This window comes from Crocuta crocuta, unplaced genomic scaffold (genome assembly GCF_008692635.1).
Source record: "Crocuta crocuta isolate KB4526 unplaced genomic scaffold, BGI_CrCroc_1.0 scaffold374, whole genome shotgun sequence".
In the NCBI taxonomy this organism is placed as follows: Eukaryota; Metazoa; Chordata; class Mammalia; order Carnivora; family Hyaenidae; genus Crocuta; species Crocuta crocuta.
This window is the reverse complement of record NW_027532613.1, coordinates 1567435-1586018: the sequence shown is the minus strand read 5'-3', so window position 1 is coordinate 1586018 and position 18584 is coordinate 1567435. Positions and strand designations below refer to the sequence as shown.

General features: G+C 38.1%; 1 protein-coding gene across 1 annotated transcript; it reads right to left on the bottom strand.

Moving 5' to 3' along the window:
• Positions 1 to 1060: 1060 nt before the first annotated feature.
• NXPE4 (neurexophilin and PC-esterase domain family member 4) lies at positions 1061 to 18025 on the bottom strand. Its single transcript, XM_077780524.1, has 5 exons — positions 17933 to 18025; positions 11936 to 12669; positions 11383 to 11441; positions 4870 to 5076; positions 1061 to 1740 (listed from the first exon to the last, which is right to left on the bottom strand). Exons 1-5 carry the CDS (start codon positions 18023 to 18025, stop codon positions 1205 to 1207), a joined length of 1629 nt encoding a protein of 542 aa, XP_077636650.1. The 3' UTR covers positions 1061 to 1204.
• Positions 18026 to 18584: the final 559 nt, after the last annotated feature.

Here is an 18584-nt window from a genome sequence, read left to right as displayed (position 1 = left end):
TTTACTCAGAGGAAAGTGGATAAATAGATTTATGATGTTTCTATTATAATTGTTCTTTCTTAGAAGTAGCTAGAGTAGGTTAGAGGCTCTGTACTATCTGGGGCATGGTTTGGAGTGAAAAATTAAGGAAGAATATGATGTCCAGTTGTTTTATGATCATGGTATTTCCCCTTTCAACTGAAATTCTATCAATCATTCTTTTTTGGTTAAGTTTTGGGAAGGTCTGTTAAAAAGCAAGTGAGGGAGATTAAAATATTAAGCCTACATATGTAGTTTACAGAAACCAATGTTTTGATTATCGGTTTTCAAACAGTTTTAAGTAGTGGAGCTTTTTCAAATCCAAAGTCCTCCCAGAAATCCAGCACACATATAGGTCAACACAGCTGATATGCTGGCTGAAATGGTGTAGCCAAACTTGTAGCCTGGCCACTGGCCACCTCTTCTAAGTCCTATTCCTCTAAGCAGTACCTGAAGTACCACCTATAGCACCCAGATCTGTACAGAGCAAGGTTGGAGAATCACAAATCTTAGACTAACTCCTTTATTTGGGAAATAGACCCAGAGAGCTTACGTGACTTATCCAAAGTTGTAAAATTACTGTCAACAAAAGGACGGAAGCTCAGCTTCTTGAATGCTAGGGCTCTGTGCTTTCACCAATTATTTTATATTCCTGGAGAATAAATTCTATCAAATCAGGTTAGCACCTAGCAGTAAGAGTTCTTAAATGGAGAGAAGAATCAAAGGTTTTTAGTATCCAGGGGGCCTTCCTTGGAATTCTGCTGCTCTTCTAGGACTAAGGGCATGGAGAGTTATCTCACAAGACTTCTCTTGCCACTTGGAAATTATCTTGAGTTTGTCTTTCATGGTAGAGACAAGAAAATGGGACCGCTTTCTCCAAATATTTGTTGTATGGCTTTATTGCACTGAATTTCTATGAATCAGAAATTTTAACCATTAGGAGTATTGACTTTCTATTTGTAAAGAGTTGCAGGACTCTGATCAAGAAGTATAGGTCCTTTTCATGAGCATTACATTTTTTTTTTCTCAAGTGGAAGCCTGATTAGAAATAATTGATTTGGTTGAATGGGTGATTTATGGATTAGCCATAGTGCAGATTATCTCACGCTGATTGGGGAGCAGAGTCAAACACAGTATCTAACATGGCAGCAAACACTTGATAAATGATAAATTTCAGAGGTGTTATCTAGCAAATATAGTTTAACAATATATTAATTTGATTTCTGACTACAGATTGAGGTGGGTGGACACTATTTGTGCCATATGCAATTGTTATATCCCAGGCATCAATGATGTCCACATTGAGATCTTGAAAAATGTCATTAATGGCAAGATACTGGATGTAGCCATGAAAGTCGCTAAATCTTTCCACATCGTTGTGCATCTCTCTGATGTTTTCTGACTTGATGATAACCATAGTGTCTGGGCTTCTCAGAAGAAGACGCTGAACAGCCTTGTGGACATTGAGAGCCCTTCGGATAAAAACGTCAATGGGGAAGGGTCTGAAATGCTGACCCAAAGAAATAACAATGATAGTGTTTTTTTCTCCTCCAGTTCTGTCAATGACTCGGGCAATGTACTCAATTTCTTTCACCGAATAGGTCAATGATCCAATCAAAGGATAACCATGTTTTTGCCACTGAATGTTGATACTCTTATCCAAGTCCACAGCAAGTTGGTGTCGAAATTTTCCAGACTCATGCAGATCCACCGACTTCAGTGCTGATGACAAACAGGCAATCCCAAAATGAAAGAAGTATAAAGTATAAAGGATCATAAAGACAGAAGAGAAGGTTTGGTGTTTACAATAAGTTAATCATGATTGATTATTGGTTCAAATGAAAGAATAGTTTTGAAAATTATTTGAATCAAAAGTGTTATGCAGATAAGAAATTATATACACTCCCTTGTAGAGCCATGCGGCAGCAAATTGACTGGAGATGGAAAGCATTGAAGTAACTTCACTGGAACCTGGTGGAGTTAATTTTTTAGGTATTATTTTTGTACATTTTGTGAACTGTAGATTAAGCTTATTTGAGGACAGAGAAAGTACTAATCGAAGTCTTTACATTTCAAAAACCAAATAAACCAAATACGCGGTTTCCTTAAGACTGGAATTATATTCTACGCTTCTGCGTTTCCTTTACCTATGCTTAGAATGGTATTGAGCATGCCATTTATAATAATGGTTTTGCTATTCATTTGTGAATGGCTTCATAGTTTACAAAACATTTATTTGGATATATTCATTCACCTCAAAGTGTGCCCCCCCGCCCCAAGCACACACACGCAAGTCCCCCTTATCCATTGAGGATACATTCCAAGACTCACAGTGGATAACTGTGAAACTGCAGATAGTACATATACAGTTCAGTGCTATGTTTTTTCCTATACATACACACCTATGATAAAGTTTATAAATTAGGTACAGTAACAGATTAACAATAATTATAACAATATACTGGAATAAAGTTATATAAACATGATCTCTCTTTCAAAATATCTTGTACTGCCCTCATCCTTTTTCTTTTCTTGTGAAGATATGAGATGATAAAATGTCTCCATGATGAGATGAAATGAGGGGAATGATGCAGGTGCTGTGACATAGCCTTAGGCTACTACTGACCTTCTGACAATATGTCAAGAAGATGATCTTCTGCTTCCAGACCACAGCTGATGGTGAGAAACTCAAGCTGTGGAAAGTGAAACCACGGATAAGGGGGGGGGGGGAACTACTGTGCGTGCACGCGCACACACACACACACACCACACAATGTAATTGCCATGCTATTTAATTACCAAGAGACGAAATGACCTGTTCAAGATTATACAGCTAGTAAGTGACAGAATCTGCACTTGAACTTGAAGTTCTTCCTAATTCTTGTGTAAACAGTCTACGCAATCTTAGAATTTATGAAAATATAATGTGAATAGAATAAAATGAAGTCCTTCAATTTTTCATCCTATAAATTAGGCCTTTATCAGACTGTCGGTGCCAGCTGCTTTGTAGTTAGAACTTCTGAGGAAAATATGGATAAGAGGATTATTAATGCTTTGTAACCAGGGCTATCTTTGAAGTATAGGGTAACATTTAAAGTCTTAACCCAGGGGGTTTGAAAAATGAAGACACTGGAGCATTAGCTGAAGGAAAATGGCAGTATCATTGTCTTCATTCTGCTGCTAATTTATTTCAATTTCCTTTCCAAAAGCATGCTCCAAGATTTAACTTTTAACAAAATATGCAACAGACATTTTGCTGCAATTTAAAAGATTAGACAAAAGGGAGGTAACTTGGTAATTCAGTACTTTCTATAACCTAAGAGACCCACTGATGTTATGCTAGAGATGTTATGCTAGAGATGACCAGCAGATCCTTAATTTTTTAAAGATTACCACCAAATTGAGGTGTGGAGGAGTTCAGAGGTCACAATTTAAAACTGTACCCTTCTGTTGGGAATTCCACATACTGCTCGGGGCCAAGGCCCTACTGATTTTCTCTTAATACTGGGAGGAATAGCTTCCCTTCTAAGTTGAGATCACAAGAGTGGCATCATGTCAGAAAGGCCATAATGGAGCCACATAAGGTGCACTGTCCCCAGTGATGACAGCCAGACCCCAGGACACAATGGGTAGACAGTAATAGTTTTACAGGTAAGAGTGCTAAATTCTACTAGTAAATTCTGAATTATTTTTGGTCCATTCTTGGTTTAATAAAGAGAGAACTGGACTAAGATTCTAGCCATTGGATTCCAGCCCCAACCTGGATGTTAGATAACTGCGTTGAAGTTTTCTAGACACTTTCTTTCTGTCTGTGTGCCTGGAAATGTGTTAAACATTTTATAACTATTATCTTATTTAGTATTTATAACTACCAAATAATATGTGTAGTTGACTGACGAGGAAAATGATACACAGACAATAAGTAACATGCCAAAGGTCATGGCTCCTAAGTGGCGTTTATATATGTTAATACTTAAAAGCATGGGGTTTTTTGGCCTATTTCTTTTTTTTTTTTTTCCTGTTCTTTTTGATAATCATTTCTTTTGGGGCAAGCACAATTGGGGGAGGGGCAGAGAGAGGAGGGACAAAGGATCCAAAGCAGGCTCTGCGTTGCCTGTCAGTGAGCCAGAAGTGGGGCTTGAACTCACAAACCGTGAGATCATGACATGAGTTTTTTTGGCCTATTTCTAACTGACACAAAGTCATCACCTTGCTGTCATCTCTCTTTTCATGTAATGATACAAAGAAAACTTCACTATGTGACAAACAGTTCTAAATGCATTACTTCATCTTACCAGGTGGGTACTATTTTCATCTGCATTTTACTGATGAAGACACTGAGGGGGACAGTAGTTATGTAAATTGCCCAATATTATCCAGGTAGAACATGGAGAAGCCAGATTTTGCTTCCAGGGCAACTGGATCTAAAATCCACACTCTTATGCATCATGCCAATGGGCATGATAATATCTTATGTTATTTTCAGCTCTGTTAACCATTTTCTGAGCATGCTGGCTACAAACTGAGGCATTCAGTAGGGCATTCTGCAGGGTTAGGAATGTAATAAACCTTTTCTATACTTGCTCCCTTCGAGTCAGATAAGTATATTCTTTTAAAGGAAATACAATGATGTCTTGAAAACTTTGGGTATGTTGTGATTAGGAAATATGAAGAAGGGACATTTCTCAGTGTTCCTTTGAAGTAAAAAGTAATTTCTTTAAGAGATATGAATGGAGGAGGGCACTTGTGGGGATGAGCACTGGGTGTTAACAATATGGAAACCAACTTGACAATAAACTATTTAAAAAAATAAAGAGAGAAAGATGAATAATAGGTTAGACTGTGGCATACTGCTGATACTGTTTTTGAAATATTCCATCCACTGGCGAATTGTAGAATCTCCCATTAGATATATGAATTTTCCACTTAGGCATTCTTTCATTTTGATTGGAGCCAAACTACAGGAGACAGGATTCCATGTGTCTTTCCAGACATGTCCACCAGGGACTGTGGATGCCATTCCAAACTCACATTTCTTTTTCATTGGAACTGTTTTTTCTGCAAAAGAATCAGCAAGATAGATCTAAAATACCACATTATTCATCAGTATTTATTAAGAATCTATTATCTTTTCTAAGTATCCTCTTAATAGGTCATGAGGGAGGTGAAAAATCTTATTGAAACATCATCCTTTAGGGCAAGATGGCGGAGAAGTAAGGAGCTCCATACTTGCACTCGNAAAAGAAACATCATCCTTTAAGTGTAAATGCTATTTTATAGTAAAAATTTTTTTCTGATATAAATTTTCTAAGTGATGCCCATTAACATTCATTATAGAGAACATGTTTTCTATCCCTTTCCCCTCCCCAAGTAAAAGAACATTCTGGGTAAAATTTAAGTATTTGTTTGCATTTCTATGAAAGTGATCAATACTTGCTTAGTAATAAGAACTCATGTATTTTGACATTTTATTCCTCTTTACCCCAAGTTTGCCACAGTCTGTCACAATGTCTTAAATGCCATCATCAAACTAAATTCTTTGAACAGAGGGTCCAGGATGGCAGCATAGGAAGACCCTGAACTCAACTTGTCCCATGAATACACCAAATCTACAATTACATATACAGCAATTCCTCCTGAAAAACTGAGGGCTGACTGAAAAGTTCTGCATGACAAATGATAGAGGGACTATGTGGAGAAGGGCAAAAAAGATGGAGGCCTGGTAACAATAGGAGCCACATTCCCAATGAAGCAACCTGCAATAGGGAGGGAAATTGTGGAGGGGCCCACATAGAGACTTGTCTGTCCTAGGGCAGAGCAAAAACCAGCTATTTAAAAGGCAACTAATCTATAAGTAAAGAAAATCTGTTTACCAATCCCAGATCATCTACCAAATAGGCAAGAAGCTACTGAAACTCTTTCTGGGGCTGGAGATGCCAATGAGTGCCACTTTTTGCATTCTCCTTCCACCTTAATAGCATTGATGGGAGCAGAGTCCAAGGGCTCTAGCCAACTTCCTAGAGCTGTCCCCAAGCAAGTCCTGGGCCCCTAGCTCACAACAGTTCAAGCTGTCCCTAGAGGAACCACCTCACTCCCAACCCTCCAGTGTGTGCCCTCCCCAGCTCCAGCTGTCTTGCCAAGGGGCTCCAGAGTGGCATACCACAGGATTCCTACAGGCCATGCTTGAGCCTGCCATCCTGCCAAGGTGGCCTAGACTGCCCTGGCATGCTATGCACCAGGAGCTCCCTGGCATGCACCCACTCCAGACTCCACTATCTGGCAAGGCACTGTGTGTGATAGGAGCCACTGACCCAGGCCCACTCCAGGTCCAGCTGTCTCACCAGGGTGGCCCCTGCACAACACACCCTGAAACCTCATGACCCATGCCTGCTCCAGCCCCAGTCATCCTACCAAAGCCATCAAGCACACAGCTTACACACAGGGGATGCTCCTGCACAAGGCCACACTTTTAAGACTGAGAGACATAATTATTCCGCCTATTTCATAGAAAAAAACCCTGAGAGTCAAGCAAAATGAGGAACAGAGAATTATGTTCCAAATGAAAAAATAAAATACCCCCCCCCGAAAAAAAACCCTAACAAAACAGAGATAAGTAATGGTTATAATGATGCTCACCAAAATGGAAGGATGGAGAACTTAAAGAGTTAGAAAACGTAAAAAAGAATGAGAGCTGAAGAATACAAACTGAAATGGAAAATACACTAGAGTAAATCAACAGTAGAGTAGATACAACAAAATAATGGGATAGAAATCTGGAAGACAGAATAATGAAAATCACCCAAACTGAATGACATAAACACTAAAATAAATTTAAAAAATAAAAAATAAAGGATAATTTCAGGTAGCCATGGGATAACATTAAGCATACTAACACTTACATTATAGGGATCCCAGAAGAAGAAGAGAGAGAATGAAATGGGCAGAAAAATTCATTTGAATAAATAATGGCTGAAAACTTCCCTAACCTGGAGAAAGAAATAGACATCTAGGTCCAGGAAGCACAGAGAGTCCCAAAGAAGTTGAATCCAAAGAGATCAATCACACCAAGACATGATATGCCAATTAAAATAGCAAAAGTTAAGGATAAAAAGAGGATCTTTTTTTTTTAATGTTTTATTTATTTCTAGGAGAGAGAGAGACAGCGTGAGCAGGGGAGGGTCAGAGAGAGAGGGAGTCAAAGACTCTGAAACAGGCTCCAGGCTCTGAGCTGGCAGTCAGCACAGAGCCCGACGCGGGGCTCGAACTCACGAACCGCGAGATCATGACCTAAGCGAAAGTCGGACGCTTAACCGACTAAACCACCCAGGCGCCCCAAAAAGAGGATCTTAAATAAGGAAGAGGAAGATAATCACATACATAGGAAACCCCATAAGGTTATCAGCTGATTTTTAGCAGAAACTTAGTAGGCCAGAAGAGAGTGGATGGATATATTTAGAGTGCTGAAAGGAAAAACTTACAATAAGGAATACTCTACTCTACCTAGCAAGGTTATCATTCAGAATTGAATTGAAGGAAATATACAGTTTCCTGGACTAGCAAAAACTAAAGGAGTTAATCACCACTAGATTGGACTTACAAGAAATGATAAAGGTGTTTTTTTTTTTAAAGAGAAAACAATAGGCCATCTCTGTGTGTGTGTGTATGTATGTGTGTGTGTGTGTGTGTGAAAAGTTCATTAGTAAAGGCAAAAGGCAGTAAAGGTAGTAAGTCAGTCACTTAAAGAACTAACATGAAAGTTAAATACAAAAACAGGCTAGGCCACTATAACTACAAATGGGGGGAGCAAAAATGTAGTGTTTTACAATGCATTTGAACTTAAGCAACTATCAGTTTAAAAGTGTATATATATATATATATATATATATACACATATGTACATATATGTATACTATACATGTATATATATGTATATACACATATACATATGTAGTGTATATATATATATATATACACACACACTAATTCAAAGGGGGTACATGGAACCCAATATTTATAGCCTCACTATTGACAATAGCCAAAGTATGAAAAGAGCTCAAATGTCCACTGACTGATGAATGGATAAAGAAGATGTGTAGATATACAATGGAATATTACTTGGTGATCAAAAAGAATGAAATCTTGCCAGTTGAAACAATGTGGGTGGAACTAGAGGGTCTTATGCTAAGTGAAATAAGTTAGACAAAGACAAATATCATGATTTCACTCATATGTGGAATGTAAGAAACAAAACAGGTGAACATAGGGGAAGGGAAAGGAAAATAAGATAACAGAGAGGTAGGCAATCCATAAGAGACTGTTAAATACAGAGAACAAACTGAGGGTTGATGGAGGGGAGGTGGGTGGGGGGATGGGCTAAATGGGTGATGGGCATTAAGGAGGGCACTTGTTGGGATGAGCACTGGGTGTTATATGGAAGTGATAAATTACTGGTTTCTACTCCTGAAACCAACTGTACACTGTACATTAGCTGATTTGAATTTAAATAAATAAATCAATTTTAAAAATGAAAATTAAAAAAAAAATGGCATTAGGAAAACTGGACAGCTACATGTAAAAGGATGAAACTGGATCATTATCTGATACCATATACAAGAATAAGTTAAAAATATATTGAAAGGTTTGAATGTAAGACCTGAAACCGTAAAACTCCTAGAAGGCAGAACCCGTTTGACACTGATTTTACCAATACTGCCGGGGAACAATTTCCTAAGGCAAAGGCAACAAAAGTTCATATATATAAATGGGATTCCATGAAGATAAAAAGCTTTTGCACAGTGAAGGAAACCAACAAAACAATACAACAAACTACTGAATGGGAGAAGACAATTGCAAATCATAATCATAAATGGTGACTATCCAACATATATAAAGAACTTAATAACTTAGTATAACCCTCGCCCCTCAACAACCTGGTATTGAACATAGGACCTGCATAGTTTGTCCACAGAAGACATAGAGATGTCCAACAGACACATGATAACATGCTCAACATCATTAATCACTCGGCAAATGCAAATCAAAGGCACAATGAGATCTCACCTCACAGCTGTCAGACTGGCTATCATGGAAAAGACAAAAAGTAACAAGTGTTGTTGAGGATATGGAGAAAAAGGACTCCTGCACACTGTTAGTGGGAGTGTAAACGGATGTAGCCACTATGGAAAACAGTCTAGAGTTTTCTCAAACAATTAAAACTAAAAATGGCAGAAGAATCACTAATTCCGCTTCGGGATATTTGAAAAAAACTAAAAATACTAACCTGAAAAGACATATGTGCCCCTATGTTTACTGCAGCATTATTTACACCAGCCAAGATATGGAAGAAAACTAAGTGCCTATCAATAGATGAATGTATAAAGAAAAGGTGTGTGTGTGTGTGTGGTATATATATTTACAAAATGTATATGTGTGTGTATATATTTATGTGTACACACACACACACACACACACACACAGGAATGTGAGCCATAAAAAAAGAATGAGATCTTGCCATTTACAACAGCATGGATGAACCTAGAGGGTATTATGCCAAGGGAAATAAGTCCAACAGGAGAAGACAAATAAATGCCTTATAATTTCACTTATATGGGGAATCTAAAAAATGAAAACAAATGAACAAAACAAGACAGGACACATAGATACAGAAAACTGTTGGTTAGCAGAGTGGGGAGAGATTAGGGTGCAGGTGAAATAGGTGAAGGGGATTAAAAGGTACAAACCTCCAGTTGAAACTCAAACAAGTCATGGGGTGTAAAGTACATGTAACATTGTAATAATTTTGCATGGTGACTGGACATCATGGGGATCATTTCTTAATGTATAAAAATATCAAATCACTGGGATATATACTAAAAATAATAGGAAAGCGCATGTCAATTATACTTTAAGAAAAGAGACACTTAATAGAAGCAAAAAAGAAAAATACTCATAAATCCTTTGTGTTAAATGCAGAGTAACATAAAAAATAATTAAGAACTAGTTTGTGTTGGCACTTGGGCAGTTCACATGGAAAAGGCTGCAGGCTGGAGTAGAGTTCTGGAGATCCAAAATAGGCCAGGCATCAACCCATGAGCCAGTGGTTTGTGAGGAGTCTGGGAATCCGAGTGGCTCTTGGTGAATGTTCACCAACGAAAAAAGTAGTTTAATATTTTAGCACGTGGCATGAGCGTATTTGGGCAAAAAATGACATCTCTTCTTTTAGGTACATGTTTAAACTTCAGTGTGAGTAAGTTTAGCAGCAATTATCAATCTGTTGATGCTGAATTTACAGAGACACAAAAGATTTTGCCTTAAATCATTTGAAAGAGAGATTTCTTCAGATATTTGAAGTCAAAGAAATTGAAGAGAAATTAATAAATGTAAGTGTGGAGGTGCTATTTTATGTTAGAATGTTTTGAAAGGCAGCAAAAACCAAGAGGGGAACTGTAATTAATTTTTTTTAAGTTTATTTTTGAGGGAGAGAGAAAGAGCGAGAGCGAGAGCGAGAGCAAGAACGAGAGAGAGCGCACACACACAAGTGAAGGAGGGGGAGAGAGAGGGAGAGAGAATCCCAAGCTGGTTTTGTGCCATCAGCACAGGGCCCGACAAGAGTTTCAAAACTCATGAACCGTGAGATTGGGACCTGAGCTGAAATCAAGAGTCGGACCCTTAACTGACTAAGACACCCAGGCACCCCCTCCCCATTTTTTTTAATGAACAAACTCTCAGATGGTAGGCTGAAAACCTCTAGATGGTGATTTTTGGGTTCTTCGTGATGTGGGAAGGGGATGATGGTGGTGGTGTAGAGGGGTAAATACCTAGGTGTAAGTTGGGAGAGAATTTTGATATTTGAAGGTTATTGTGTTGGATGATCAGGTAATATGTTGCCTGATAAATAGATTAATGATGAGTTACATTTCTTAAAACAGGTTTATGATATCCTAGTGATTCCAATCATTTATTCACTTGGGTAACTGATATGTTGGCTCGCCACAGAGAAGCCTGATGGGCAGAGTACCAATGGGACTGGTAACAATGAACAAGTCCACCAGAAGAAAGAAATGCTTTAAATGGATTTAGTGCTGGGGCATCTGGGTGGCTCAGTCTGTTAAGTGTCTGACGTTTGAGATCAACTCAGGTCATGATCTTGCAATCCGTGGGATTGAGCCCTGCATTGGACTCTGTGCTGACAGCATGAAGTCTGTTTGGGATTCTCTTCCTCTCTCTCTCTGCCCCTCCCCTGCACTCACTCAACTCTCTCTCTCTTTCTCTTCTCGATGTGTCTATACAAACAAACAAACAAACAAACAAACAAACAAAAGGGTTTAGTATTAAGCACCACTCATTATCACAAAGAGAACCTACTGTTGCATTTGGAGACACTAATGGTGTTGTTTTCCATAATCTCTACACCCACATTTGACCTTGAAGAGACAAATACAGGAAATAATCTGCAGGTGACCTCCAAGATCAGGAAATCAAGAAGCCACATTATCTATTGCTTCAGTTACTTCCTAATTCTAATAATTGACTACTGTGCTCACAGTTCTAGGCCACTGATTAATTTTCCTTTTCTGTGTTTACCAGTCCAGGGGGTGCAGATACCCAGAAAGTGTGCAAGGTAATTTATGGAGGTAAGAATATATTTGAGCATTTAGTTACATGAGTATTTCTCATTCCCTTTTAGCTTTTATTCTATTTGTGTTTCTTTTTGTTTCAATGATAAGAGTTAAATATTCAAAAAGATTGGGGACTACTGGAAAGTAAACACTGTCCCCAAATGAATTCACAGATCTTTTCTAAAATGGCTCTTTATAGAGTGCCAAAACTGACATAGTCATAGCACTTTCATTGGATCAACACGTAGGTTAAATCATTATGATATTCTCCCAGGTAGTCTCCGGAAAGAATTACTTACCTTTCGAAGAGTCTCCATTCCTGTTTGCTAAGGTAAGAAATATCCTTGTTTTTGGAATGCATGTGAGTGAGTGCGGCACAGGGCGCGTGCTGAGGTCTCACACAGTAGAAGGCTTCTTGGTCTTGAGTATCCAGGTATTCACACAGCTCAGTGCTTGAGTTTAGAACCAGGGCACAATCAGTATTGACGTGGGAGGTGCCACTGGCAAACTGGCCCGTGAAGATCACCTTGTCATAGCCTTGGTTCCTTGCCCTCCAGAGGGCCAACACCCCCTCACTGGGGTGGATGAGCAGGAGAGACAGGGAGACCCAGCCCTCCCAGAACAGGGTGAAGCTGACAAGATAGGTGCCGTTGTTGAAGTCTGTCACTTTTCCTGAAGCACCTGCCTTCAGAGCTGGGGAGGACATCCTGGCCCTCAGGAAATCCCCGCCATATATCTTCCTGTGTCCCAAGTGGTCCCTCACCTCCAGCAGGATGTCTAGCTGATCCCCCCTGCAGTAGGCACCTCGGGGGTGGAGGATGGTGGCTGTGCTGTGTGCAGCACTTGTGGTGGTGGTCACGCGGGTGAAAGGTCTGGGTGGGATCCGCTGGTCTAGTTTCTCCATGATTCTCTTTATTCTTAGCTCAGCCTCTGCTGATGAAGCCACTGGATGCAGTGGTACTTCAGGACATGAAGGCTTCATGATAAAATTCCAGTGATGGAGGGAGATGGGCATCTTAAGTGTAGTCCATATCTGAGATGATAATGAATAAAGAACATAGAAAATGTTTTTATGTAACATGATAATTTTTGGTAGGATGACCAACATTGATCCTTTATAGAATAATAGCAGATGCAAAACCTAAAATAAAATGATACGGAGATTATCATATATGTTGCATGAAAAATAAGGTTCCTCAAATTTGGTGCAGAACTCCACTTTTCACTGGCTCATCTATTTTGGTTTCTAGGATCTTCTTCCCTAAGGTGGTCATGATAAAATACATTTTTACTGGGGCACTTGGGTGGCTCAGTTGGTTGCGCATCCATCTTCAGCGCAGGTCATGATCTCACAGCTTGTGAGTTCTAGCCCCACGCTGGGCTCTGTGCTGACAGCTGGGAGCCTGGAGCCCGCTTCAGATTCTGTGTCTTTCTCTTTCTCTGCCCCTCCCCAACTCATGATATTTCTCTCAAAAATAAACATTAAAAAGTTTTTTTTTTAAATGCACTTTCACTGGGCATTTGTGAAGACGTGAAAATGTTTTTTAACTGCATAGCACACAAATGTTTATTGTTTTATTATTATATTTAAGATTATTATATTTAAGAATATTTAAGATTATGATATACTCTTAAAACTAGAATTCAGTCATTAAAAATATTCTTAAGAACATGTTTAAGATGCATGGGGCTTTTATGTAAAATGTGATTTTTTTTCCCCTGATGTTTTATACTTTGCTTAAATGTTTTATGATATTAGTATTTTTCAGCTTGTCTCAGTTAACTTAATAGATAATAAATATAGGTTTATAACAATGCTTATTTTCTAATCATAAAGTAACTGATTATAAAATGCTTTTCCTTCCTTCCTTCTTTCTTTCTTTCTTTTTTTTTTTTTTTTAGAGTTTATTTATTTTGAGAGAGAGACTGGGAGCATCCATGTGAACGGGGAAGTGCAGAGAGAGAGAAGGAGAGAGAAAATCCGAAGCAGACTTTGTTCTGTCAGTGTGGAGCCCAACGTGGGGCTCAGTCTCACAGATCATGACCTAAGCTGCAATCAAAGGTAAGAAGCTTAACCTACTGAGCCACCCAGGTGCCCCTGAAATAACATTGATTATTAAAAATGGGAGACGTGAAACTGTATAGGGAATATAAATCAGTGACAATATGCCAACTACTGATAACTGCTATTAACATTTTGGTGTCTGTATGCGATTGAACATGATTGTGAAGAAGCTGAATATTACTAATGAATTTTGACTTAAAAAAAAATGTTAAAAACTTTACCTCATGTCGTTGGCTCACATAGTATTCCAGCCTATGGATACAACTTAACAGTTTACCTATTTTCATCTTTTGGACATTTATTACACTCAACTTTTATAATTCTGCAAAGAACACCTTTTGGTGTAAGTCTTTACAATCCAGGTTATTTGCTAAGAACTCAGAAAATTATTGGTCCAATGTGGTGAATACTCCTGAAGCTCTTAATACAAGCCCCTGGGAAATAATTTTTCAGAAATGTGGCACCAGTCTGTGCCTGAAGCAGCAGTGAATGAGAATTCTAGTCTTACAAAATGCTTACTACACTGGCTAGCTCATTTTTAGGGATATTTGCCTGGATTAAAACCAGACTCTGTCACCCACTAGTTGCACAATCTTGGTTAAGTTTCTTAATTTCTCTGTTGATCAGTTTCATCATCTAAAAAACGGAGTCATAAAAGTAAACATCTGATATGTTATTGTATTAATGGGCTAACACATGAAAAGCATTGGGCATGGTACCTGGTATTCACTTAGTGTTTTTATTACTTTCTCCATTGTTTGATAAATAAAAATGTTTCTATAAAGAAAATATTAACCTATCAAATAAAAATGGTAATCACAGTAATTATAGTATTATCTCAGAACTTTCGATAAAGGCAGAATAACTTGTGTTAGACCAATTTTGCAGATAACAATAAACTCTAAACCAAAAACAAAGAAAATCCTTTCCATAAGCTCTGGAGAGTGACCACAAGCAGACTGATACTAGAGGGAAGTTGAATTTGGAATAAGGAATAGCAATGGACTCGCATTATAAGGGGTGCTAACTCAAGTTCTTCAGGCAGAAGGGAAATTAGACAAATAGAAACATGGATCTTCTGGAAGGAATGACCACCACCAGAAATGGTATCTATAGGGCTAAATATAAAATACTATGTGTTTGTCTCCTAATTTCTCTAAAATGAATATAATTATTAAAAATTTTTTTAGGTTTATGTATTAATTTTGAGAGAGAGAGAATGCGAGCACAGGAGGGGCAGAGAGGGAGAAAGAGAGAAGGAATCCCATGCAGGTTCTGCACCGTGAGTGCATAGCCTGATGGGGGGATCAATCTCATGAACTGCGAAATTATGACCTGAGCTGAAACCAAGAGTCGGATGCTTAACTGACTGAGCCACCCACGTGCCCCAAAATATTTACTTATTTTTGAGAGAGAAGGAGCACAAGCAGGGGAGAGACAGAGAGATAGGGGCACAGAGGATCCAAAGGAGGCTTCATGCCCTGATGCAGGGCCTGACCTCACAAACTGTAAGTTCATGACCGGAGCCAAAGTTAGATGCTCAACTGACTAAGCCACCCAGGCACCCCTAAAATGCATGTGATTATTTAAAGTAAAAACCAATTTTGTAATAATATGACAACTGCAGCAATAAGAATAGGGTGGCGAGTCAATGGAAGTAAATGTTATTACAGATTACATGAAGTAGCATGATATTAACTATAAAAGAATGTGTATAATATTCCCTAAAGGAAACACTTAAAAAACAAACCCTTATAGCTGTAAAAGTTATAAAGAAGCTAAAAGGAAATTCTAAAACAATTCAATTCATCCCAAAAGAGGAACAGAAGGGCCAAAGAGAAAACAAACAGCAAGTTGGTGGATTTAAACCTACTCATTAATTTCATTAACAATAAGTTGACTAGGGGTGCCTGGGTGTCTCAGTCAAGCTGACTCTTGATTTTGGCTCAGGTCATGAGGTCATGGTTAGTGATTTTGAGCCCCACATCAGGCTCTGCGCNTATATGGAAAACAACCTGACAATAAACTATTTGTAAAAATAAATAAATAAAATAAATAAATAAATAAATAATTGGGAAAAAATGAACATTAAAAAAACCAATAAGTTGAATAAACATATTTTTTAAATTTTATTTTAAAGTAATCTCTAAGTACAATGTGGGGTTTGAACTCACAGTCCCAAAATCAAGAATCATGTCCTCTATTGACTGAGCCAGCCAGGTGCACCTAAAGATAAAAAAGCAAGACCCATCTATTTGCTGTCTACCAAGAATGTAGTTTAAGTATGAAGTTATCTATAGACTGAAAGTAAATGGATGAAAAATAATATACCATTTAAGCATAAAAAAGCTAATATTAATGATAAAATAGACTTCAAGAGAAAGCATTTACCCAGATATAAAGATGGACACTTAATAGTGGTAAGGGTCAATTTGTTAGAAAACATAGCAATCATAAATGTCCATGTGCTGACACATACATGTATTTATATGTGAAACAGAAATTGCCAGAATTAAAGGGACAGATAAAGAAATCCACAATAATTAGAAACTTAAAAACCTATGTTAGGGGTGCCTGGGTGGTTCAGTTGGTTAGGCGTCCAACTTCAGCTCAGGTCATGAGAGGGTAAGAGGGGTAAAACAATGGCCCGTAGGAGGACATATCCGGGATGGTTAGCACTTCCCTATTTTTCCACCTGTGCCCACCCAGGCAGCTAGAAATGGGGACTTCCATACTCTACTGTGAGTAAAAACTATAGCTATTTGAGGGTATAGGGTAGGACCCTATTTGTGTGTCAATGCTCTAGACAAACGCAGACCATTTACTGCCCTGAGTACTCTCTGCAGCTGTGCTACAAACATGCTGGAGAAACCAGGGAACAGTCCTCAGAGGCCTGGCCACCATAGAATCTTAAGTATAAGAAGGTACACACCTTCTTAGCAAAAATTTTATGAAAGCCAACTCGTGAAAGAAAAGGTATGAAGTTCAATAAAGAAAAAACAAAGGAAAAGAAAAAGAAAAAGCAAAGCAGAACTTTAAAACAAGTATATTTCTATCTTCAGAGACATGCCAGGTGATCTTTGCATCCATAAATTAATGAATCAGAGATCGTGGAAAACAACATCTTTCTCGTCAATACGCAAAAGTCAACTGTATTCCTTTCTATCAGCAACAAGGAATTAGAAAATGTATTTAAAAAACACTATTTACAAGAGCAACAAAAAATTATAAAGTTGTGCCTAGTTATAAATCTAATAAAAGATATATCAGACACATATACAGACATTTTTAAATTTACTGATTGATCCTGAAGACCTAAATAAATGGGGATTACATATTGCCAAAGCGCAAAATATTATGAACATGTCAGTTTTCCCAATTTGATCTACATGGTTAATATAGCGCACATAAAATGTAACTAAGGTTTTCCTATCAATTTTGACAGACCAACTGTAAAACATATAAAGAAAGAGTAAAGGGCCATGATCAGCCAGGAGCCTTGCGAAGTAGATTAACAAGGGTAGCTTGACCTATAAGTTTTCAAGAGTAACTATGAAGCTAATTATTATTAATTATAGCAATGTAGTATTGATGTGGGAAAGATACATTGGTCAAAGGAGTAGTACAAATGGGGGAGGGCCTGTACTTATCAGAAAGTTTGACATATGACAAAAAATGTTGTAACAAATCGGCACAGAACAACTACAAATTAAGAAGAATGGAAAAGGTGATCATCCACATGCAAACAAAAATCAGCCAAGAAAAAACTCAGATCCATCACAGTATTAAAGGTCTAAAGCAACCTTTAAAGGTTTAAAAAGAATATTTAGATAAATAATCTGACACTGAAGTAGGGAAGGGTTTCTTAATACTCAAAAAGAATTGACTGTTTAAAAAGAAAGGCAAATTTTACTATATAAACATGAAAAGGTCCAGAACTTTCATTAAAGAAGATGAACAAACAAGCTACACACTGGGAGAAAATCATTACAGGTGCGTATGTGACAGAGGAAGAATGTGTGCATGCACGTGTATACACACACACACACACACACGATTATCCTCTCCCATGCTACATAAAGGTTATCAAATACGTTAGTTTTTCAAGGTTGTGTAAGCTGTTCAAATTCTCATACTATGATGTAGAACTCTGGTTGTTTGGACTTTCCTAGAACAGGTGAAGTAGGAAGTAAAAATATACTTGTGTAAGACACAGAAAGAAGATTCCTACCTTTGTGGAGTTTTGGAAAACCATAAACGTGATCCAGGAGGCAAATACAAACAATAGTACCAACAGTGACTTATGATTTTTCATACTTGTCATGATTAGGATCCTGCAAGAGAGAATATAAAACAAGCACACACACACAGAAAAGAAATGCAGAAACACATAGAAAATTTATAACTCTTGATTCTTTCATCCTCAGTAAGTTTCTACCAGCACAGAACCTTGCCTCACTCCTACCCCAATATCTTTTACTATCCCGCCAACTGCCATCTTTGGCTATCAACTTGTCATGGACTCTATGAAACTGAGGACCATTTATCTTGCCCACATCAGGCTTTTGAGTGGTTAAAATGGGTGGGAGTCTTTTAAGCATAATGGACAATAAATATATGAACCACAGGATCAGCGTGAACTTGGTTATGGCCAGGAAAGTACAGGATTGTTGAGGGGAAGTCTCCAGGCTAGTTTTTCACCTGACAGGGTTCTTATACTCTTCCCTTAAACACAAAACGTAGTCACAAAACATCTTGGCAAATGTTGACTGTGATCAGCATAGTATCTCCAGGCCCTTTTAATGTAGCTTCATTTTTGCAGCATCCTTATTACAATTCTGATTACGCTCCTTATTCTTGTCTTCACGAGCCTTTCTAGTACC